The following is a 24,589-nucleotide window of genomic DNA, read 5'->3' as shown; positions in this document are numbered from 1 at the left end:
TGATGGACTCAGTGAGGGGAACTTAGTGAGGGGCTAAGTTGATGTGGTCTGAGTCCTTTAGAAATCTAACTTGATATAAGGCCAGAATTTAAAATGTATAGAAAGGTGAATAAATTGAGTGTCTATCTGACAATGTCACTAAATAACTACCCCCACCCTCCCAAAACCCAACTTTGGTGGACCCAAGGTCTTTCCTTCTCTTGGACAAGGGCCTGAAATGTTGGTGTACCCTGTAGACATGGTGCAAGTCTAGAGCTTGAATGTAGTTTTGGCTGGATGCCTGATGACCTAAACCAGCTTTCTAAAGAAAACCCTGGATCTTGGTTTTCAAAGAATAAGAATGTCCAACAAACCAGTAGAACAACAAAGATATCCAACAAAATAATGAGACTTAAAAAAAAAAAGGAGATAAAGTCTTTCTTTAAAAAAGAAAGGGACATTTGCAGTTTATGACCAAAAAGGGGTTTATTTATCCACTTATTCAACTGGCATTTATCGAATGCTACACCTTCTGCTTCTGAAAATATAGAGGATTAATATTCTGAAAACTCTTCTGCTATAATATTTTAAATTTCTAGGTGAAATTTAAATGAATAAATTTAAATGAATAACTGAGCTTACAAAAAAGAATGGAAATCTCAGAGGACAAAAATGATTAGGAAGCAGGTGCCTGACCATGTAAGATTTTGTGAGCCAATATAAGGACTTTAGATTTTACTTTGGGTGGGATGAGAAGCCACTGGAGGGTCTGACATGTGTTCTTTCTTGCTGGTTATTTTCTTCCCCTCTGCCACCCTCCCTCACTACCCATCTATTCTCAGGTCTCCCTGCCCTGTGTCCCAGAGGCTGAGCCCTGCAGACTGCATCACTGGTGGGCTGGTGTCTGATTGGTTTGACTAATAAGAGGCTCATACAGGAGATCAAAGAGCAAGAAGAGAGAGTGGTCAGGATATGTCTTACCCAACCTTTCCCTGCACAGGTGTTCTTTCTAGAAGCAGCTGTATTTCTTCTCCACTATAGCTCCTGATGGGTGGCTTCTCCTTTAAAGTTGCAATTCTCACTGGATTCTGTTAACACCATCTCCTCCTTTGAATCTTCAGTCCCAGAGGTACAGCTGCATCCTGCTACTGCCAGACTCTGGAGGCCTTATCCTCTCTTGTTTGTTTTCTTAGCCTTGCCCAATCTATGTAAGTGGTCCCTCTAGTAAAGACTCTTCAGTGGGTGAAGAATTCACTCATCTGGGTTGAATTCTGTTTCTGGCTGGGACCCTGACCGATACACATTTTAACTGAATCATTTAAATTGTTTTGTTGAAAATAGGCCATAAAAAGAAGAGGGTAGAAACGTGGAGTCTAGATGGGGGGACTTCTGCAATAATAGAGGTGAGAGATGATGGTGGTTTGGATGCATAATAGAATGGAAGTGATTGGATATTTTGATAGCAAGGCCAACAAAATTTGCTGACCTATTAGATATAATTTGTCAGAAGAAGAGGGGAATCTCAATTAACTCCAAAAGCTTTGGCTTAAGGAACTTAAAGAATGGAGTTATAATTTACTGAGATGTCAAGAGGCTTGGGAAGAGGAATTCAGAAGTTCGGTTTGACACGTGTAAAATTTGAGAAGCTTTTAAAACAACTAAATGGAGATATCAGGTAGGCATTTGGCTGGGAACAGCCCTTGCTGGAAATACAAATTTGGGAGTCATCAAACATTTAGATGCTCTTCAAGGTGAAGAGGCTGGCTTGCATCACCAAGTCAGTGAGGGTGGAAAAGAAAAAAAACAGTGGTGAGCCCTGGAGCACTCTGAAGGTTTGCAGAGTGGAGAGATGAGGGCGGACCAACAAATGAAACAGAGAAGGAACAGTCCTTGAAGTAGGAGGAGAGCCAGGGGCTGATTGGTCGAATAACATGAGGACGGAGGACCTTGGTGGGAGCAGTCTCAGGGAATTGGTGTGATTGAAAGCCTGATTAGACAAGGGTCAAGTGAGAATTGAAGGAGAAGACTCAGAAATACAAGTCTAGATATTCCTTCGGGGTATGATAGTAAGAACATCGGCACTTTGCCGGGCTCCTTTGGCTCCAGGTTTGTCCGCACATCAACTTGTCATTCCAAACTCCTGGCGGAAGATGTGCTGCCTAATCATCAAGAGCACGGGCTTCAGAACTGACTGGCCTGGGTTCAAAACCCCAACTGTGTTTCTTACTAGCTTTGTGACTAAATACAACTTTCTTAAGCTTTCTGAGACTCTTCTAAAATGAGAATGATGATAGTGCCTGCTGGGGAATAGTAGTACTTAACCTTCATGAAGATTCAATGAGGTGATCCGTGTGCACTGTTGGTCGAGCTCTCCAGCTATTACTGTTACTACTCATCTTCTAAAAACTACAAATGTGGTTTTAGAAGATTACTCATCTTCTAAAACTACATCACTCTTCCTTTCCACTGCCCTCCATCATGTAGATCCTAATTTCATAGGCAGTCCATTTCCTTCACATTTTACACTCTAGAAATGCAAAAGTACTCTAGGCCCGCAAACTCCCCAAGGCAAAAACCTCCCCTGGGCTTTGCTCTCTTTAGGGCTCAATTCTAGGAGATGCCATTACCAGGGACCTCCACTAAGGGGCGAGCAAGGACAGAGGGAGCAGGAACTGTCTACTGAAGCTTGACAGGCATCAGGAATTGGTGTTCCGATCCTGTGGTGTTTGCAGTCATCTGGGGCCCACTACCAAGGATAGCCAAGAGGTAGCACAGGGTTTATCCAAAAAGAAAGGAGGGAAAGAGAGAGAGAGATGGGGGTGGAGGGGAAAGAGGGAGGCAGAGAGAGGGAGAAGGAGGAGAAGACAGGAGGGAAGGAAGGAAGGAAGGAGGGAAGGAGGAGAGAATCTAGCAACAATGCCCCTGGTCAGCAGCTCTTCTTTTCTCAGGGTGGTGACAGAAGGCAGATTAGGAAAGGGGTGGGGAAAGAGTGAGAAGGTGTGGGGAAAGGTGGGGGGAGGGGAGGAGGATGTGAAACTCAGTCTGAGAAATGAAAAAAAAGCAAGCCTTTCTGGTGGCACTCCACGCAGCCTCCTGAAGCACAGTGCACCCAGCTGTGGGCAAGGACCCAGACACCCTGGTGCTGAGTTGAGAGGCTGAAGTCCAGAAGAGCTAAAGAAGGACAAATAAAGCCATGGTGAGCTTTTCAGCCTCAAAGATTTCCAGACGCTCAGATAGAACCTCTTGAGATTGCAAAGACAGGTGACAAAGGACAAGAAACAACACACTTCATTTTTGGTTTTAACAAAGCCAAGAATTAAAAATGCTGAGTTTAAAAGGTGCTTCTAGAATCTTTCTTCTCAGATGTGATAATTTCTCTTCATTGATTTGTCTCTGGTGAGGTTCTTGAGGAAGTACTATCTTGTTGAAATGAGCACTTTTGCAGGTAAACATTGGGGCTACCTGAGAGGTGATACACTTCAGAAAATATGGTTTTAAGGTGTTCAGAGAACTTGTGGTCTGGATTCTGCAAAATGTATTTTTTAATTGAAAAAGAAATGAACTGCTTTTCTTTATTGGTGTCTGGCTATCTAATACTTTTAAGTGTTTGAAGCATCGAGCATTGTAATCCAGTGTAAGATTTTAACATTTAAATCTCAGACCTCAATAGTTCATTAAGCATCAAAGAACACCTTAAAAATATACGTATTAAATATCAAATAGTTTCATCTAACAGCTCAGCGGAAAGGAAGTACAAAAAATTATTGAAATGTAGAAAAAAATCAGAGTAGTAATAATCAGCAATCTAAGGCTAAAACGTGAAAAAGAAAAGAAACAACTCTATCAGTTTTGAAGCAAATTTAATACTACTTTTTTTCATGTACATCTAAGAAACCTCTTCTTTCAGACAGGGTTAGTGAGCATATGTATTTTATTTTGAACTTTAAGAAAGTTGCAGCCACCTCCTCAAGGTGCTATAAAAATTGTGATTTAAAATATAAATCTAACTATAATTTTCTATTTTCTTTGCAGATATTTCCATGGAAATGTCAGAGCTCTCAGAGGGGCTCATGGAATATCTTCAAGTTGTGGGTCTGGACAGTGCTATGTTGTGGTACGTTATGGTATTTGTATATTGCTAAGCCCTTTTTAACTTGTGCTTATTTTTCTTAAATATCCACTGGGTGCATGTAGTCACAGGGAAGAATATTAGATAGTTGTTAGTTCTATCCTTTCTATGAATGTCCTTTGCTTCTGTTACTTTTAGTACTTCCCCCAGAAACCTCCTAAGCCTGCCACACCCTTTGTGGCATGGTCCAGATCCTGATAATCCCACAAAAGTCTTAATTATGAAGAAATAAAGTCCATTAAGGAAAATCTGATGAGACCTTTACAATCCATACCAAATATTTAGCAGGGTACTTTTATTTTTTTTAAAAGATTTTATTTTCAAGTAATCTCTATACCCAACATGGGACTTGAACTCACAAGCCCAAGATCAAGAGTCACATGCTCTTCCAACTCAGCCAGCCAGGTGCTCGGTACTTTCTATTTTTTTTTTTTCAATAATTTAGTGCATGTCAATGTCATTTTGACAATTACAGTGTGCCCTTTATATATATATATATTTTGTTCTTCTCCCATTAGTGTGATAAGTTTTATGTCTGATTCTTGAAGACTCTCCAGAAGTTGTTTTGAAACCTTCTTTACCCTTCCTAAGTAAGCTAATGCTTCTTGGCCCCTAGCTTAGATTTTGAGCTCTGGCCAAGCAAATGTGCTTTCCTCTGCCCCTGACACATTCCTTATGCCATGTCTGCCTCATGTCACCTGCAAAGTTAGTGCTCTTTTCATTCAGCAATTGTTTTCCAAGTTCCTATAATGTGCCAGGCACTGTCCTAGGCACTGAGGATACAGCACTGAACCAAACAGTTTCTTCTCTCTTAGGACTTATATTCTGGTAGAATGTTCCTTCAAAACTCTGTTCCAGAGTTACATTCTTTACTCATTAATCATATCTGTTTCTCAGTTCTCTGTCCACTTCTGATATGTTTAATTGGATCAAGATTAATTATGTTTTCTTTGTATCTGTTATTCCTTGTTTGGACTCCTTAAGAGACTGTAAAAATTGGATCTATGTTTTCTTTGGTATTTCTCCATGGTTTTTGCCCTACACAGTGAAAACTCAATAAATATTGATGACCATGAAAACGTTTACCATAATGATAGAACAGCATTTCACATAGATCATACCATGCTTAGAATGGCATGTGATACCATGAGGTCATTGCATAATTATGTGTTTGTTTTAGTTTTGTCAAAGCCCTCCTATTTTAAGAGCCCATATGATTATTAAATACCATCAGCTGAGTATTTTGTGCACAGAACACAATCTAAATCAATTTCATAATCCTGCAGCATTTGGTTTTGTAAATTATTCTTTTTAAAAAATATAGTTAGATATATAAGGCTTGAGCTATGTATTGAGGCTTTCCCAGAAGCAGCTCTTCTTGTGGTAAAAGATTACCTTTTTGATATGAAAGAGAATACTTAAAAGTATGTTGTTATTCCTGTCCTTATATTACTTCTCCCACAGAAACATAAATGTTGGCTTTTTGGAAATTATCCCAGGATAAAAAAGTGGGCAGTAAGTTTTAGGGATATATATTATACAGAAATAGAAAAAGAAATATGAATTTCTAAAATACATTGGTTAAATTTCACTTGGAAAATTTTGAGGAAAAAATGAGGTTATGAAATAAAATCTAGGAAGCTACCAAATTTGCAATGAGCAAAAAGTATTATATATTACTGTGAAAAGTGATCAGGACCCGAAGGTCTAGGTTCCACTTAAAATCTGCAAATGACTGATTCTGTGGTCCTGGTTTTGTCATCTTTAAGTGGCAAGCTCAGCCTGGATTACTTCTAGGTTCTTTTCAGTTATAACTGAGAATCTGCATAATTCACACTCATGTCTTTCAGATTTCCTTGCACGTCATGGAACCAACAGCTGGACTTACCACTATTCTGAAAAATCCATGAACTGGGGGAGGGCTAGAAGGTACTGCCAAGAAAATTACACAGATTTAGTTGCCATACAAAACAAGAGGGAAATTGAGTACCTGGAGAGGACACTTCCCTTCAGCCACACTTACTACTGGATAGGAATCCGGAAAGTAGGGGGAATATGGACTTGGGTGGGAAACAACAAGTCTCTTACCAAAGAAGCGGAGAACTGGGGAGATGGAGAGCCTAACAACAAGAAGTCCAAAGAGGACTGTGTGGAGATCTACATCAAGAGGACCAAAGATGCAGGAAAGTGGAATGATGACTCCTGCTACAAACAAAAGAGAGCCCTCTGTTACACAGGTAGGGAGTGGCCAAAGTGGAGAGAATGATGGGACTCATCCCAGAGGGATGATAGGGAAGAAAGTAGTTTCTAGTACATTCTAAAATAAATCCAGTCCTCTAAAAAAATAAAAATAAAATCATGTCACTTCTGTGCATTTTTGGCATGTGAGGCTGCTCCTAACACCCCAAAACCACACCTCTAAATCAATTTACATCAATATGTAAGTGTATGTGAGAAGTAAGGCAGGGAAGTAGAAGCAGAGAGATGGGTCTGGCCAGGAGCTCAGACTCACATGACCCCTACTTCCTCACTGTAAGTTAGGGGGATTTATGCTCATGTTTCCTCCTTGGCTTAATCTTACATAACTCTATAGAATGAAATATTGCCATGTTTCATTATCTGTGGAGGATGGAAACTTCTGTTTTCAGTTCCAAAACAGTCAGTGTTTTTCCAAGTCATATTTCAACAATGAAACATAGTTAATTTGATCTCTTGTAAATTGGGCTTTCTACTGATTTAACAAGTTCAGACTTAATCTTTCTCTAGTACTTTCTATAAAGGAAGGGATTGTCAAGCCTATTGCAGAAATGGTTGGGGTTGCGTCATCATTTAACCTACTTACAACATTTAAAACAAAGTATTCCAAGAGTTTCGAAGTATGTCACTAAGTTTCTCCAAAGTGTTATAGAGTATTGGCCTTGGTAAATTCATCCTATGGCTATATGGCCAGTATATTACATAAATGAAAAATTCTAGCATATGGTTTTATTGCAAAAAAAAGCTACAAATGTACAAATAAACCTTTCCTGTTCATTATAATAGTCGCAGCCAGAAAGTTTTCTATACCTGAAGAAATGATTATGAGTACTAAGAAGTAATCACGTTAAAATAATTTATTTCTCCCTTAAAGCTTCTTGTCAGCCCTGGTCATGTGGCAGCCATGGAGAATGTGTGGAAACCATCAATAATTACACCTGCAACTGTGATGTGGGCTACTACGGACCCCAGTGTCAATTTGGTAAGCCCCCTTCCTGACTTGTTTCTTCCTATATATAGTTATAGGGGTTCTTGTAACTTGTGGATGTTGACTGGGACAAAATGATACTAGCCATTCCGAGAAATGAGAAGCTTTGATCAGAAGGATAAGCTTGCACAATGTTGTTACGTTTCCTGAAAGATTTCATAAGTCAGCATGAAGTTTCAAATCACTTCTTAACACGTCTTTTTGAATTTCACAAAGAAGGCAGCTTGGTAGATTCCTGTTCTTAGGGAACTCATAATCTAGCCAACTTGTTGGATTCATTAGAAGTCTAAAGCTTGAAAGAAACATTGCCATTTATTGTTAGGAGGGTGAGTTAACCATTAGGTAATCTTGCTTTTTTTATGTAATCCTCAAAGTTATGACAGGGCAAGGCTGAAAAGAAAAGTTCACATAATGATACAAAATATAGGTCAGAGAAATATAGTAATAAATCAACACATTTATTTGGGCTAGGTATTTAGGGGGATACAAAAGCAAATCTATTATAGATTCTGCCCATAAAGGATTTGCAATTAGCTAGTGGAAATTATATATGCTCATAATTTGGTTTGATGGAAAGCAAGGCAAGCTGGAGTTTGCTGCCTAATGAAAGAATCTGGCCTTTATTTGACAATGGGAGACCACTTAGCATCTTAAGACCTGCATTTGGTGCAATATTCCTAGAAGCAATGTGTAAGATGGATTGAGGAACAAAAAGAGAAGATGGAGAGAATCAGCAGGAGTCGACTGAAATTATTCACAGTCATGATGGTAGAAACAGAAAGGAAAGACTACATAGACTCAAAGTCAAGGGGTCTTTGACCCAGTCAACTCACTAGTGAAAGAAACATCAAATCCTTTGATTGACATTGATTGAGTTTCAAAACTACGGTTGAAGTATCTGGTGCATAGGATAGAAAATTATAAGAAGAGAACAGCAATGTTTATAAAGGATAAAGAATTAAAGCTAAAATAAATTTGGGGGGGATGGGTTAGCCTGGTGATGGGTATTAAAGAGGGCACGTTCTGCGTGGAGCACTGGGTGTTATGCACAAACAATGAATCGTGGAACACTACATCCAAAACTAATGATGTAATATATGGTGATTAACATAAAAATAAAATAAAATAAAATAAATTTAAATTGGAATAGGTCTAACTCATTTCACTCAATTCCTACCCAATACTTTCACTTCACTTCTGAAGTTTATTTTTTATTATTTATTTATCCTTAATATTTTTATATTTTATTTTTTAATTCTTATATTATTGGCATGCCCATTTTACTCCCTTTTGTACATTTTATTCTTTTTTTTTTTTTTTGTCTCCGCTTCCATTTTATCATTCTTTTCTGGTCTTCTTTCTACCTATAATCATTTCTCCTTGGGTTTCTTCATGGGCACTTATCCAAGCCCATACACTATTGTTATTTCTCATTTTCTTCTATCTTTTGTCCAGGGACTCTACATGACCCTGCTTCGGTCAAACTTACCAACTTCTGTGGACTCACAGATTCATGCGAGCTTTGGACTGACAAATCTTTGTCCAGCCCTGAATAATTCCAAATATGCTAAGTATATCTTTTGCGATGCCCCAAAGATTATAAAATCAATTGTCCCAGCCAGCTTTCCTTTTTGTATTTTTATCTCAGTATGAGGCACCCCATTTACATGGGTACTCTGGTATGAAACTCTTCCACCTTCCCTTACATTTATGCAAAGTAACACACTGTTCATTTTTATACCTTACTGTTTCTCTAATTTTCCTCCTACTTGTCAATTCTGCTACTACTGCCCTCATTCCTCTTAGATTATTGCTTTAGTTTCTTAGCTGAGTTCCACCAGGTTAAATTAGCTCCCCTTAAATATACTATTCATACTATAGGCAGGCTGATTAATCAAAAACAAACAAACATCACACATATACCTACCCTTTAATTTCTAACTATCATTTGTCCTACAGGATGAAATCTGAATGCCTCAAGCTTAGAGAAATGCTTAATACATCGTAGGTACTCATTAAATAATTGAAAAAAAGATAACAGCATTTTACCTTAGCTCCTACCTTTCTTTCTAATCTCATCTCCCATCAGCTCCTGCCTCCTCTTTCCTTCTAGTAACATTAAAATGCTTGTAGTTCTCCACACTTTTCACGCATGCTTTGTATCTCATTGACTTGCTCGTGGCTTTCTCCCTCATTTTGCACATGGCTAACACACCTATTTGTCTTTAAGACATAGTTCAGGGACCAATTTTCTTCAGAAAACTTTCTTTGGACCCTAAGACAAGCTAAGTCTCCAAATTCCATGTTCCAATAGCTGCACATATTTCTCTCTTGTTTATCCCACATTTGTTGAAGTCATCCATGTACTTGTCTGTAATCCCTGGTAGACTGACAGCTGCTTGAGATCAGTATTATTTACCATTTCATATGTCAGCTTGAGACTATGCCTGGATATATTAGGCACTTATTTGCAGGCATGAGTTGAATTGGAGAACGTAAGTTAATTTGGACTTGTACTGTATATGGAAAATATAAAAATGTTCTAGTTCTTCAAGTCCATTCTTCATTGAAATCTCAAAAGTAAGGTCACAACGATGGCTCAAATTTGATAATCAGTAGGACACAAGAGTTGAAATAGTTGTTCAAATGGCATGGCAGGGCCTAAAAATGTGAAGAACGATTTCCAAGGTTCAATTTGATCTACTATGATACCACAAGTCAGAGCAGGGAAATAGTTTCTGGAGGGGACTGGAGGTAGGAGCTAGAGAGGGTGAAGACAGAATCAAGGCTGAGATGTTGCCTAAAGCTTTCCCACTCTTTTTCCACACCTCCTGCTCCCAGCACTCTAATATACCTAGGAGCTCTGATGTGACACTTATTTCCAAATTGAGCTAGTCATTCCATGTGAACCTATGCAGGTTTAAACATCCTCTCCTCAGATAATGCCAACAATAATAAAAAGACTAGCTAGTGTTTAATTAGTTCTTCCTATGAGCCAGGTTCTCTCTTTTTTTTTTATTATGTTATGTTAATCACCATACATTACATCATTAGTTTTTGAGGTAGTGTTCCATGATTCATTGTTTACGTATAACACCCAGTGCTCCATGCAGAACGTGCCCTCTTTAATACCCATCACCAGGCTAACCCATCCCCCCACTCACCTCCCCTCTAGAACCCTCAGTTTGTTTCTCAGAGTCCATAGTTTCTCATGGTTCATCTCCCCCTCCACTTTCCCCCCCTTCATTCTTCCCCTCCTGCTATCTTCTTTTTTTTTTTAATATATAATGTATTATTTGTTTCAGAGGTACAGATCTGTGATTCAACAGTCTTACACAATTCACAGCGCTCACCATAGCATATACCCTCCCCAATGTCTATCACCCAGCCACCCCATCCCTCCCACCCCCCACCACTCCAGCAACCCTCAGTTTGTTTCCTGAGATTAAGAATTCCTCATATCAGTGAGGTCATATGATACATGTATTTCTCTGATTGACTTATTTCACTCAGCATAACACCCTCTAGTTCCATCCACATTGTTGCAAATGGCAAGATTTCATTCCTTTTGATGGCTGTATAATATTCTAGTGTGTGTGTGTGTGTGTGTGTGTGTGTGTGTGTGTGTGTGTGTGTATGCCACATCTTCTTTATCCATTCATCTGTCAATGGACATCTTGAGCCAGGTTCTCTTTTAAGCCCTTGACTTACATTAGATCATTTAACTCCCATACCAACTCTAGGAAGTTAACACAGTCATCATGATTCCTGTTTCTTTTTTTTTAAAGATATTATTTATTTATTTGAGAGAGTGAGCAAGAGAGAGAGCATGAGGAGTGGGGAGAGGCAGAGGGAGAAGGAGAAGCAGACTCCCCACTGAGCAGGGAGGCCGATGCGGGATTCAATCCCAGGAACCTGGGATCATGACCTGAGCTGAAGGCAGACGCTTAACCGACTGAGCCACCCAGGCGCCCATGATTCCTCTGTCATAGATGAAGAGATTGAAGCTAGAAGGGTTAATTTACCTTGTGCCAAGGCAGAGCTAGGATTTCAACCCCGACATCAGGTCCTCTTCACACTAGCCAATGCTGTTTCTTTTCTTACTGCAGTGATTCAGTGTGAGCCTTTGGAAGCCCCTGATTTGGGGAGCATGGACTGTAGTCACCCCTTAGGGAACTTCAGCTTTATTTCCACATGCACCTTCAACTGCTCTGAGGGAACAGACCTCATTGGGATTGAGGAAACCACTTGTGGACCTTTTGGAACCTGGTCATCTCAAGAACCAACCTGTGAAAGTGAGTAACTCTTCAGACTAGAGGTTTTGTCATGGCCCGCCTTGGGTTTATGAACTGAGATAATGCAGTAGAGACTTGCTAAGAAGTCTCTGTCCTCTTTGGAACATAATTTAATCTAACTTAGATCACACTGTGATATTTTTTAAAGGGATTGTTGTTGCTCAAATCAAAAAGAAAAACCACAAACAAAAAACAACCAAATATCTCTGAAACCATCTCACAATATGTACATAATTTCAGTAATACATGATGTGATTATACCGTAATTTTTATTTTAGTTTTCTCATTGTCTTGGCAAAAATAGTCTTGCTGAACCTCAGTTAAATGTTGGTTGTTCTGTCCTCTCAATAACCCTTTTTATGTGGCATCTTACTGAACACCAACCAATTTCCTTCCCCGGGGGGTTGAGGGTTTTGGTGTTCTTCTTCTTCTTTTTTTTTTTTTAAGTGGGCTCCACACCCAGTGTACCCAACATAAGGCTTGAACTCACAACCCTGACTGAGATCAAGACATGAGCTCAGATTAAGAGTCAGACGCTTAACCACCTGAGCCACCCAGGAGCCCCAGTAGAAGGTTCTTTTGATTGTTTTATTTGGTTTATTCTTAAAATCATTTTTACTTTTCCTCCTCCGTGAACTCTTAGGGGAATAACAACTATGTGAAAAACAAACACATAGTCTCTTGATCTTTTTTTTTTTCATTTGAAATATGGTGGGTTTTTCTTTTTAACTGTCAAGAAGACTATCCCTATATGGGTGAAAACCGGTGGCATCTGAACCTGTGAAGTTTTAGTTACATTTTCTACATCTATGCATCTGACTCACTAATTTTAAGTAGTTTAATTCTCAAAAAATTATCAAAATCATATTGAATCATAAAACTAAGTTGACCAACCTGCTGAATTTTACAAAAGTTGAGTGACCTGCTTCAGAGAATTGGGGTGTTTTTCAACACTGTCAAGTGAAAAGGTGGGAATTCTCTGCATTCACTGAGCGTATTACATGAGAGCTCTTGAGGCCAAGGCCATGTAGCATGGCACACTTCCAGCAGTGCTGGAGAGTTACCAAGACTGGGGCAAGAACCTGGAGCAGCCAACTCTACCCTCTGCTCCCCTCCTATCACCTGCCAAGGACTGTCAGTGCTCCTGGCTTCCCCTCTGACTCACCATTCTCCATTATTCTCAAGAAAATAAAGCCTGGAAGCAGCATTATCAGAACTAATTTTTAGAGATTATAAATGTCTAGATTCAATCAGGTGGTTCTACAGTTGAGTCAAGCAACTTTGGCTAAAAACCTTTGGTCAAGGGAGGGTCCCTGCTCAGAAATACTGCTTTTTTCTTTTCCACTGAAGTGATTCAATGTGAGCCTTTGGAGGTCCCTGATTTGGGGAACATGGACTGTAGTCACCCCTTGGGAAACTTCAGCTTTACCTCCACATGCACCTTCGAATGCTCAGAAGAAACGGAATTAATCGGGGACAGGAAAACTATTTGTGGATCATCTGGAAACTGGTCAAGCCCTAGTCCAAAATGTCAAATTTGCCCTGATATACTGAAGATTTAAAAATGGAGTTGGTAGATGGGGATATAATGGGGAAAGATAGATTAAACTTTTAAATTTCATTTTGCTAAATGTGTATGGCCTAAAGATAAATTTGTACACATTAATTTACTGTAAAATCCTGGGCTGTTCTAGGTCTTCCTTCAATGGTAGCCATTTCTTTCTTCAGCTGATTTTCAACTCCTATCTTAACTCTTAACATCTAAAGGCACTGTCTCTGACTTATTTCTTATTCATTCTTCTATTCTACTACTATCTCACTTCTGTTAGTCCATTAAAATGTCCCGACAACGGTCACCAGTGACCACCTAATTCCCAAAATAGTGGATATTTCTCCATTATCACTAAGCTGATGCCTCTGTAATCTGTGTATGAGAAGGACTCTGTCTTCCTCATTTCCATTGACTCTCCACTCGACATGGTGCCCATGCTAAATCAGGTAAATAAATAAGTTGTCCTCTGTTTGGATCATCTGGGAACTTGAGCCTTTTTTCTATTATACATTTGGGTGTGAGAGTGGAAGCACCTTGAAAGAATTCATCAAAGTAACACCAAGAATAAGGGACACAGACCCTGTACTAATATGCAAAAGTACGTTTGTTTAATTCATGGTATCGGAACGTAGATTTTTTTCATATGGGTAGTTTTTCAACAAAAGCTCCCAAATGAACTTAGTTTACTCTTTCAAGGGATATAGGTGTATCCATCCACTTATTTGTGAAGGAAGTAGAAATATGTGGTAGGACCACATCATTTAAAAGACAGTTTAGTGTAGGTCCTTGGCATGCAAACAACAAGTGCATATATTTGCACAGCTGTTTCAAAGTAAAAGCACTAAAAGTTTCCTTTGATTGATATGTTACCTGGTTCAGATCACTGGCTTTTATTTTTCTTGAAGTCTTATTAGACATGTTAGGTCTTCTCAGTGTTGTAGTATCCCAACTATTGAACAAAGCCATGGAAATAAATACAATGAGGACCACTTTTTGCCAAGATTTTTAGGTACTTCTTCTGGGAGTTCCATGAATTGCAAATCTGGAGACTAAGAATTTATAGGCATTGGGCTAGAAAATTTGTCCTGTCTCTGCCTCTGCTGTAGGCTCATCGTGGTCTTTCCCATGCCAGTTTCATCATCTATCAAAGGGCATCAAATGGGCTATTACTGGGAGACGTGGGGAGGAACAAAGCCTAATGTCACGAGATGGCACTAAGTACATAGTGCTGTGGCCTTGTGATCTGTTTCTTTCTGATCTCTCTTTCAAAAGTGGACAGGAGTTTCTCAACGATCAAGAACGGCGACTATAACCCTGTCTTCATTCCAGTGGCAGTCATGGTTACTGCTTTTGCTGGGCTGGCATTTATTATTTGGCTGGCGAGAAGATTAAAGAAAGGTATGTGAGTTTGCCTTCATATGAACGTAATACAATTCAAAGTGGAAAAAATATAGAAACACACAGGAAATTAAATATGATCAGTTCAACTGAAGCAAAATACCAAGTTCTGTGTTCTATAGACATCATCCCTGAGGATGTGTGAGACAGCCCATGCACACTTCCATTAAAACAAGTTGACTGATTTGTGATTTTCATCTGACAAACCTTTTAAAAATGCCTACTGTCTTCAAGGCACCATGCTAGGGTGATAATAGACAAATGAAATATTTTAATGGTTCTTTGCTCTTCTTTAATTCTGAAAAAAAGGATGCATAATCTCTGTCCTCTAAGAGCCTAAATGCCTTTGATCTCAATGCTACAATTCCACTAGAAAAGGAATTTAATGTCCAATAAGGTTTTTAAGGCACTGTTCCCCAAAACCTGAGTCACATATCTGTCTGGCTTCTTACGTGTGGGAATTGCATTGTCCCTGGAAAAAAATCCTCATGTTTTCCCCCCATGTCTATTCACTGAGGTCACAGTTCTAACCAAATGCACTGCATTTGCCTCCCCTCCACTCTGGCCTGGAGAAAAGAAGGGAATGAGGGCTGTTTGAGAAGCCAATAGCTACTGCCTGGCATAATACATGGGACACCACCAGGGAAAAACAACAGCATCACTCCCCTCACCTCCCCCCTGAGTATGTCCAAACCTTAAAGCAGGACCGACTTGCTGGTTATAGGCCCACAGTCTTTGGCAGGCCCTGAGTATGCACTGCCACATTTGGCCAAACTCACCTGGCAGAAACATTTAAGACTAGGAAATTCATGGACATTAGCAGCTTTTGAGATATCGCTGCCTTAAGTTCAGAGGCCATCAGTGATCTCAAAATAACCGCTAACCCAATGTTTGGTATTGCCTTTCTATGGAGTCAGTTGATTGCCATTTTAATTTTACTTCCATCAATTAATTAGTATGTATTCTGTTCAATGAGTATGGTCTATAAAGGCTGCCTCTCACCGATCCTCACTGCCAGTTGCAGGAATATTATCTACCAATCCCCAATGGTCTTCTACTGTGATCTGATCTTTCATTCCAAATATAAGAATGATACTAGATTAGTTTTATAACCAACCCAGAAAGATGATGGAAGGGGGCACTGTTGATGTACAAGAGCTTCCTTAGTGTCAAGTGAGGGCACTGAGCAGTTCAAGCGTCTCTGCTCCTGCTCTTGGAAATTCTGCTAAGACTGGATCCCATCATCTTACAGTATGATATGAAGTACTCAAGTATTACTCTAAGGCACAGGAAGAATGAGATTTTTTTTTCTCCCGCCATTGATTATCCTTTCCATTGAGACTTCAGAGCCTGACCACAATTGTCCTTTTTTCCCTCCTACCTTGGATGATGGTGACAGAACTGAGGGGTAGAGAATGCAGTGGACCATTACACACCACCCTCTGGGAGACGGGGCTGTTCTCTAAATAACCTTTAAGGATTTGGGGGCTGGGAGTCACCTTAATAAGTAGGATATCCCCAAATTCCAAAGTCTTTTAATAACTGTTAGTAGAATCTAGAGACTAGAATGAAGTCACTTGTATTCAGTGGCAGGGTGTGGGGTGAAGGGTAGGGGTTAGCTGACGAAGGTGGCTCTCTCAGCAGGGGTGAGAAAAGCAGTGGGGTTGTTTTTAAATTTTTTTTACCTTGGAGTCATTTCTGTACAAGATCTCAAACTGATAACCTGAAAACTACATGCCCCTGCTGTGGGAATAAGTGTGGGGCAAACAGGAAACAGATAACGGGCAGTTGGGCTAGATAAATGTATGCCAACAAAAAGAACCAAAGCCCCAGAAGATCACTGACTCTGTAGGAGAGTCAGGGTATCTTTAATGTAGCATTTTAATAGCCTTCATTTGTGGAACATCTTCTTACATTTCCAATTTTCAAGTGACTTTATCTTCCAACGACTGTAGTTGTAAGTTAGTTCTTTGCAACAAGAAGAATGTTTTTCCTATAGAACGGTGTTAGGAATGATGGTTAGGTTCCCAGGCTAACCCCTCAGAGCTTTTCTAACTGTGTAGCTGACACATTTACAAGAAAAAAAAAAGTTCAAAGCCATAAATCTGCATTGTATAGTAGTTATCAACTCTGAGGAATTCATACGTGTTTTGGGTTCAGCAGGCTGGAAAAAGAGGGCAGGTGAATATTTAGGACATAGTAGCCAGCGAAATGACTAGATTCTTGACTCTGGTCCTGCCCTTGGATGGATCTTCTGAAACTGCAGTTTGACACCTGCCCTCGTTGTCTTGATATCCAGGCTTTTGCTCCATTCTTCTGGAAAAGACATAAATGCAAGCTCCAGAAATGCGTGCCAGTCTGTATGGGCTTGTGTAGAAACAATTTCCCCCCCTCAATAACCATTCTCTGATTAGTCGTTATCCTTGTCCCTGTTTGATAAATAAGGAAACTGAGGCAGGGATTTTAGGTCAAATGTCTCAAATCCCATATGAGCAGGGGCCAGAATCAGAGAGCAGACTCCCATCCATACATGCCCCTTAACACCAGTGGTCTTCAGATTAATGAAGCTCTATATTTTCTCTTGGTTGGAAGAATTCCCCACCTGAACCAACCCCACAAGGTTAGAACAAGACATGAAACTGAACACATGCCCCTTAGTTCCTTTTTCTTCAAAAAGAACTCTCTCAGTAGTAACAGATTCTTGCTCATATATTGTTATGTGTGTCGTTGTTCCTAAAAGGAAAATATATTTATATGAAGATAAACAAACAGAACCTGAAGTTAATTAAGATTTAAGTTTCTTTGCTCAAATGCAAACAGCCAATGTCATCAGCAGGCTGAATTTTGGAGGAAATGTGTAAAAGAGTAAATTCTAACATTTTAAAGGTTTAAAACAATATCTGAGCGCTGTGTATGTGGTAGGCCCTGACCTAAGTAGTTTGAATACATTTTATTTTACCAACTCAGTGAAGAATCATGCTCCTTTCACAGATGAAGGAACTGTGGCTTGAGAGGCTAAGCAGCTATTCAGAGACACACCACAGTTGATAAAACAGGATTTGCACTCAGACTGGATGATTCTAGAGCTCCAGTTTATAGCCACTGAAACACAATGCTTCCCAATGATTTTTTTTCTCAAAAAGCTTTTTTTTTTTTTTTTTTGCTTTTATTTCCTCTGGAGTCCAGCTCTGCAGTTCTTTCATTAATCTATTTATTTATACTCTTTTCTTTTTCAGAAATAATGTAAGATGGTTTATGAAATGTATTCAACACAGTAAGTTAAAATTAGTTTAAAAGTAGGTAAGGAAAGGAAGGCCAAAATTTAGGGCATAAAAAGAGTTGGAGCAAGAGGTGAAGTTAGTACACAAAAATGTGTGTCAAAGGCCTGTACACTTGATAGAAAAGGGTCTCAGCTCTGGCTCTGTTTCCCGGCAGCCAGTCAAAGAAGGGAGCATAAGTAGTTATGATATTTACTGTGTTTGTAAGATAAAAACACATCAGTTACTCAGATGAATGAATAATTCCTACCACTGAGACCCAAGTGAAATTTCTTTGTGGATTCTCACAGACAAGGTGGTGTGAGACGTAATGACACATATTCTTACAGTATTAGTAGCCAAGTCTCTTAGGGAAGAATCTGCAGGTGGGCTGAGATGGTGGACGGGAAGAGGTAAACACGTGTATAGGCATAGTGGGACTGACCATCAGGCAATTCGGGCTAGACTTCCGTCTCTATGATCAGCATAAAGGATGAGATGGAATGTAGAAGCATCTGTATCAATGAGTCTATTATGTATGAGTATATACCACTGTTTGAATTAGCACATTAAGCCAGCATCTCAAATCCCTTTACACACAGCTGGGGTCCACCAACAAATACACAATACACCTCAAAAGCCAATTTTGGGAGTAGGACTCTGCCTTCTCTCTTACAATTGGAATTGTCTACTTGCACTGATGCCATTTTTCCTATTTCTTCTATTTTTAGGTAAACAGTCCCAGAAAAGGTAAGTTTCATCAGTGAGAAGTTTCTACATCTGTTGATCTTTTCTCTACCTTCCTTGAGACACTTCCTGTTATAGCTAGACATGTTAACTCCTTAGTAACTATTTACATGAGGTCTCATTCAAATGAAGTTTCCATATAAAGTGTTAATCCACCAGCCTCCTCTAAAAGCTGTGCTTTTGGCTTTTTTGTGCGTGGGTGGTTTTGTTTTAGTGCCAGGAGATTAGAATGATTGATTGAATGAATGAATGAATGAACAAATAATGCCCTATTAAGAAAGGGCAGTTATGTGAAGGGAGCTCTTTCTGATTATCCCTGAATTTTCTATAAGGATTGGAAGCATGATGATTTATCTCTTCTTGTCCTAGAGGAATATAAGGGCAATACCAAATACAGTGTTTGGGAAACATTCAATTCATCAAGCATTTATTGAGAAACTAATAAATCCCAGGCCCTAAAAAGGTATAATTCTGGACCCCAGGCCTTCAGTGCCTAGTATAAGAATGTAAATGACTACTGCTCTGATAAGCATTGACCTTCAGAAACGTGGAAGAGGTAGGGAACATGAATTCTGCCTGTGGCTTCTGCAATGAGGCAATTTTTTTTAGCTTGGTCTTGAACCTCAGATTTTTTCAGCTGGAGAAACACAGACTGAGAAGTGATGCAGGCATATGTAAATACACGGGTGAGTGGGCAGAAGTGAACATGGCAAAACATTTCTCAGTTTCAGGGGTTCAGTGACTTGCTTAGAGATTTTGGGAAGGAGAGTATAAGTAGGAAGAACTATGAAAGTGAGACTTTGGTGACATACTGAGGGCCCAGTTAGAAAACTGAGCTCATTTTAAAATGCTGGAAGAAGCAGGATGGTCCCTGAGGATGTTGGTTGCTTGTTCAGGCAACCATGCTACCAACCACAAATTGTTATGAAGAAGTTCTTACTAGTTCAGTGAACTGTAGCTTTGAGTGCAAAAGAGAAACCATGAGATTCAACTAGAGGGAACAAACTGAGGGTTGTTGGTGGGGAGATGGGTGGGGGGGATGGGGCGGGTGATGGGCATTAAGGAGGGCACGTGATGTAATGAGCACTGGGTGTTATATGCAACTGACGAATCACTAAATTCTACCCCGAAACTGATAATATCCTATATGTTAACTAAATTGAATTTAAATGAAATATTTAAAAAAGAGAAACTGGGGAGATATAAGGCAACATAAGCCAGATCATAGAGTAATTTATAAGCCATATTAAGGAGCATGGACTTAATCCTCAGGTCTTTTTGGATAAAGCAGGTGAATGTCATGCTGAAATTTTCACCTTATGAGGATCATTCTGCAAACAGGGGAGTTGGGTGAGCCTGGAGGCAAAGAACTGATTTGGAGGCATTTGAAGTTATTAGGTTAAAGCTGATGGTGCCTGTCTAGAGAAATAGCAGTGAGGTTGAGTTCATGAGGTAAGAGGTAAAATCAAGTGAATATGGTAATTAATTCACTAAGTGAGAGAAAGAAGAATCAAAGAAGTCATCGTGGTTTTGATTGGGAACTGGTGGATGGTTACTGTCTATACTATACTATTTACTGAGAAGGGAACATAAAAGAATGAGAAGTTTTGGAGGTGAAGATCATAGGTTCAGTTTTGTCTGTGTTGAGCTTTAGGTGTCTGTGGCTCATCCACAGTTGATTGGTCCAATCTGTTGCACAGGGGCCACCTTGGGGCAGGAGAGTGGATTTGGGGATTCTCACATTCCAGGAAGTTAACTTCTCTTTTGGGAGCAGGTACAGTCATCTGGAAAGGGTGTGGAGTGGGAGAACAGAAGATGATGTGGGAGAGAGGGCAGGAACCTGGGTAAAATCCATATCAAACGGGTTGACAAGAGGCGCCTGGGTGGCTCAGATGGTTAAGCATCTGCCTTCAACTCTGGTCATGATCCCAGGGTCCTGGGATCAAGCCCCACGTTGGGCTCCTGGCTCAGCGGAGAGCCTGCTTCTCTCTCTCCTTCTGCCTCTCCCCCTGCTCATGCTCTCTCTCTGTATCCCTGTGCCTCAAATGAATAAATAAAAAAATCTTTAAACAAAACAAAACAAAAACGGGTTGACGAAGGAAAAGGAGAATGGGGAGAAGTTGCCAGAGAGGCAGAAGGAAGATGAGGAGAGTCTGGGTTATGAATGCCAAGGAAAGAAGGAAGTAGAAATTGTTTCAAGGGCTTCTGGGAGAGCCAGTAAGTTCTCACTGAATGTAACAAGGGTATGAGTGCAGAGACTGTTTTGCTTGAGGTCATGATGGAAGTCTGATAGCCAGGTATTTAAGGTTCAGTGGGGATGAGGAAGTAGAAGAAGAGCATGTAAACCATCTCTTTTTAAAAAGCTTGCCTAGGAGATGAGACAGGAACTGGATGACTGGATAAGAACATCAGGTCAGTGGAGGTTCTCATATTCTATTTTATTTTATTGCCCTGTCTTCCATTCAATACTGTAGATGGGGACCTAGACCCTTCTCTGGGCTGGGCTCCCTATCTCTGTGGGCAGGAAATCCACAAGATGTAAAGATCTCTTTCATGCTCACACCCACTGAGTGAAAGTCTTTTCTGGCACAATCCACCCAGAGCTGTTTTCTCGTCACAGAAACCACCTGTTTTTTAATTGCCACTAGATGGAAGCAGATCAATTCAATTTTTTAGGAGACCTTGGGGGACAAGAAGAGAGGCTGGCAGGAAGAGTATTAGCATTAAGTTCATTACCACACTCAGCTAATTGCCATATTAAGTTTAACGGCTCACTGATTTTTACAATGAATCAATCAATAGTTGTTTATTGCATACTTTTGTGTTGGAACAATGCTAAACTTGACTGAGACATCAAGAAGAATAAGTCCTTGACCCTGACCTCAAGGAGATTATTATCTAGCTGAGTAGTGAAGACAAAAAAATATTTTCAGAAAAATATAAGGCAGAGGATGGTAACAGACAATGAACTCTGTGTTAAAGGACTTTTTCAATACAGAAGAAGCTTGTTGATCACAGAAAATCTTATAAAGAAGGTGGACCCTGGGTTGGTTTTGAAGAATGGATGGGATTTAGGTGTATGGAGAGAAGCAGGGGAGACTACAGGGAAATGATTTAAACATGCTATGGTAGTGGGGCTGGGACAGTGTGTTCAGGGGACAGTGACTGGAACTGCCAAGAGTCCAGGGTGTAGAGGAGCTGTGAACAGAAGTTGGAAAGGAAGGCTGGCCCCATCAAGATAGGTCCTGAATGCATCACTAGATGTTCTAGAAGGACTTAGCAAAGCAGTATTTGCCCAGCTGCCTTGAGACACCTCTCATTTATTGACCAAAGTGACTTTAATTCATAGAATTATAAAATTTTAGGTCTTGAAGAGATCTTGATGGACATCATTTTCACTCTCTTTATAACTGAGCTAAAGAACTTTCCTATATGCCCTGAGCTAGTGACATAGTTAAGATCATTGTAAACATTTATGAAACATTAATTCCATGCTGCACACTGCTCCGAGTGTTTTAGGTGTCTAAAATCATTCAACGTTGCCTACAAGCCTGTGGGGGAGAAGTACTATTAATACTCTCATTTTACGTGAATGAACTGAGGTAAAGAAAAATAAAATATCTAGTCTGAGGTCACTGAATAAATGACAAAGCTGAGATTTATACCCATCTGGATCCTAAGATCATGCTTCATCCTTATGCTTCTAGAACGCAGGACTCAGTGATTGAGCTCTAAGTCCCAGACACCCTCCTCTCCCAGTGATGCAATGATTTTTCTCCCCGAAACCATTTGTGATGGCACTGAGGAAGGGTGGGATGGAAGAAGTAGAGTGTGTTTCTAGAACAAGCCAAACATAAAATGAAAACCATCACACTAAATATTGGAGCATTTTTTTAAAGCCCTGGCGCCAACCTGCATAGTCCTGTGTGCTCATCCATAAAAGGTCTTCACTGGTGAATGACCAACACCTAGGGCATTTGTGGTTTCAATTCTTGCCAGGTTATTTTCACTCTTCTGCAAATTGGTTCTGTTTACCACCTCATTTGGTTTCTAGTGTCTAAATTCTGCCTGGGTAAAGCTACACCCAAGATACACAGGAAGATACGATGCCAACCTCAGTGGAGGGTATATGTGAAATTTTGTTTTCAGAAACATTTTTATCTCTGTATTGGCAAGCACATTTGCAGCTGCTGAACTGTGGTTTACCCTGGCAGTTCATCATGAGAACAGTCTCAGAATCTGGTTCTCCCTTTGAAAGGTGCTATTAAGACATGCCATAATTGCCTCCCTCCTCCCTCCCCCCTCCCATCCCCTGCAAGAATGAGACAACTGTGTCACACATACAAAAAGGTGTCATTTATTTCATGAAACTAGATTTGTAACCATTTCCTTAAATCATGTCCCACCAGAATCAGGCATTTAGAGTTACTACCATACCTTTCATAAGTTTTGATTTTTCTCTAATTTTTCTATTTGAGCATTGTCAACTTCTACTTTTCATTGACTGCCCACTGCTCAAAATCTATCTAAAATGGCCTTCATACTCATTTGATCCTAAAACAAAGGTTGTGCCCCAGAAATGTCTCCAGGTGTGGTCCATGGACCTGCAGCATGAGCATCACCAAAGAGCTTGTGAGAAATACAGAATCTCGGGCCCCACCCAGACCTACTGAATCAGTCAGCATTTTAACACCACCTCTGGGTGGCAAGCACCTGCAAGTATGAGAAGCATTGCTTTAGGGTTTTCTTCTCATTCCTTCACCTTAGTGAATGTCCTGTGTCTTGTCCAACCTATCTGAAAGGCATTTCCTTCACTCCTTTTCTGACGTTCAGTGAATATTTACCTATACTAACACTGTTAAGTTTTACAATTTTTAATCTCCTTATTTTAATTTATATTCTCCTGTTTTTCATTCAGCAAAAATGATCCATATTAAAGCAGCCTCTGTGAAAAAAAAATTATTGGGATACTAAAGTGTCACTGGATCCTTCAAATCCCTCCCTGAAAAGTATCACATGGTGGTGTCTCCTATATTGAAGATGGAGTGCTTCTCTTTCTGTGCATCTGGAAAGATTTCTACAGGATCAGCAGCTGTTTCTGCTCCCTACGTGCCCCTCACCCACCCCTGCACCCCTGCGTACAGTTGTGCTTTATATTGCTTGTGTTTATTCTCTTTTTCATGGACCATGAGGGGAGAAGATGGCTTTGGAATATAAAGATGTCCGATTTTGCTCTCTATCTTGACTCCACTTCCAGTTCCAACTCAGTGCTGTACCTGATGACCTTCTGTACCTGATGACCTTAAATACAGTGGAAACTTGATACATGTGTTCCTACAGACTCAATTTTGTTGCAAGTCACATATTATCTCCCCTGCCCTCCAGTCACCTCTAGGGGTACATTCTTAGAGATAAATTCATAAAAGTGGTGTTATCCAACTCCAGCAAAATAATGAGGTTGGGTTCCAAACAGAGAAAGTCCTACTTGCACAGTAGCCTCACCTTCTGTAAATGGAGGCCATCCTATTTAATTGCCTCCAGCCTCCCCACCTTCTCTCTCCTCTTCCCAGTTGGCTGGCTTCCACAGGTAGCATCTCATGAGCACCAAACTAAAAGAGAGAAAAGCGAGATAGCCTGCACTGATTTTTTTTTTTTTTTTTGGTTTTCAGTGTTGCTCTTTTTATTGGACCTACCAAGATGTCTTGTATTTGATGCTTTTTTTTTAGTGGCCACTATATTGTTAATAAAAAACATCACCAGAATGCTAGCTGCAGGCAACATATCTTCGACGTCAGTTTAAACAAGAAGAAAGAGAGTCCTCCCACCCCAGACCTCTTACCCATCTACCGAGATTCTCTCTAGTCTTTAAGATCCATCTCACTCTCCCCACCCCACCTCCACTTCTTTCATAATTAGTCCTTTCATAGCTAGTCCAGACCTGTGGCCTCCTGCTGCAAGATTAGTCTACAACATGCAGTTTTGTACTTA

At 40.0% G+C, this 24,589-nt stretch overlaps 1 protein-coding gene across 1 annotated transcript; it reads left to right on the top strand.

Moving 5' to 3' along the window:
- Positions 1–3,020: 3,020 nt before the first annotated feature.
- Positions 3,021–23,924, top strand: SELL (selectin L). Its single transcript, XM_073899985.1, is given in 11 exon segments — positions 3,021–3,175; positions 4,012–4,093; positions 5,959–6,345; positions 7,239–7,346; positions 11,462–11,647; positions 12,998–13,186; positions 14,472–14,597; positions 18,586–18,604; positions 20,302–20,375; positions 23,520–23,551; positions 23,553–23,924. Coding segments are annotated over 11 exon segments (1,293 nt in total). The 5' UTR covers positions 3,021–3,172; the 3' UTR covers positions 23,640–23,924.
- The last annotated feature ends 665 nt before the right edge of the window (positions 23,925–24,589 follow it).

Source organism: Callorhinus ursinus, unplaced genomic scaffold (genome assembly GCF_003265705.2).
Source record: "Callorhinus ursinus isolate GAN/ISIS: 27379988/994484 unplaced genomic scaffold, GSC_fseal_2.0 scaffold13, whole genome shotgun sequence".
NCBI classification, from domain to species: Eukaryota; Metazoa; Chordata; class Mammalia; order Carnivora; family Otariidae; genus Callorhinus; species Callorhinus ursinus.
The sequence above is the reverse complement of the archived record's forward strand: the minus strand, read 5'-3'. Positions and strand labels throughout refer to the sequence as shown.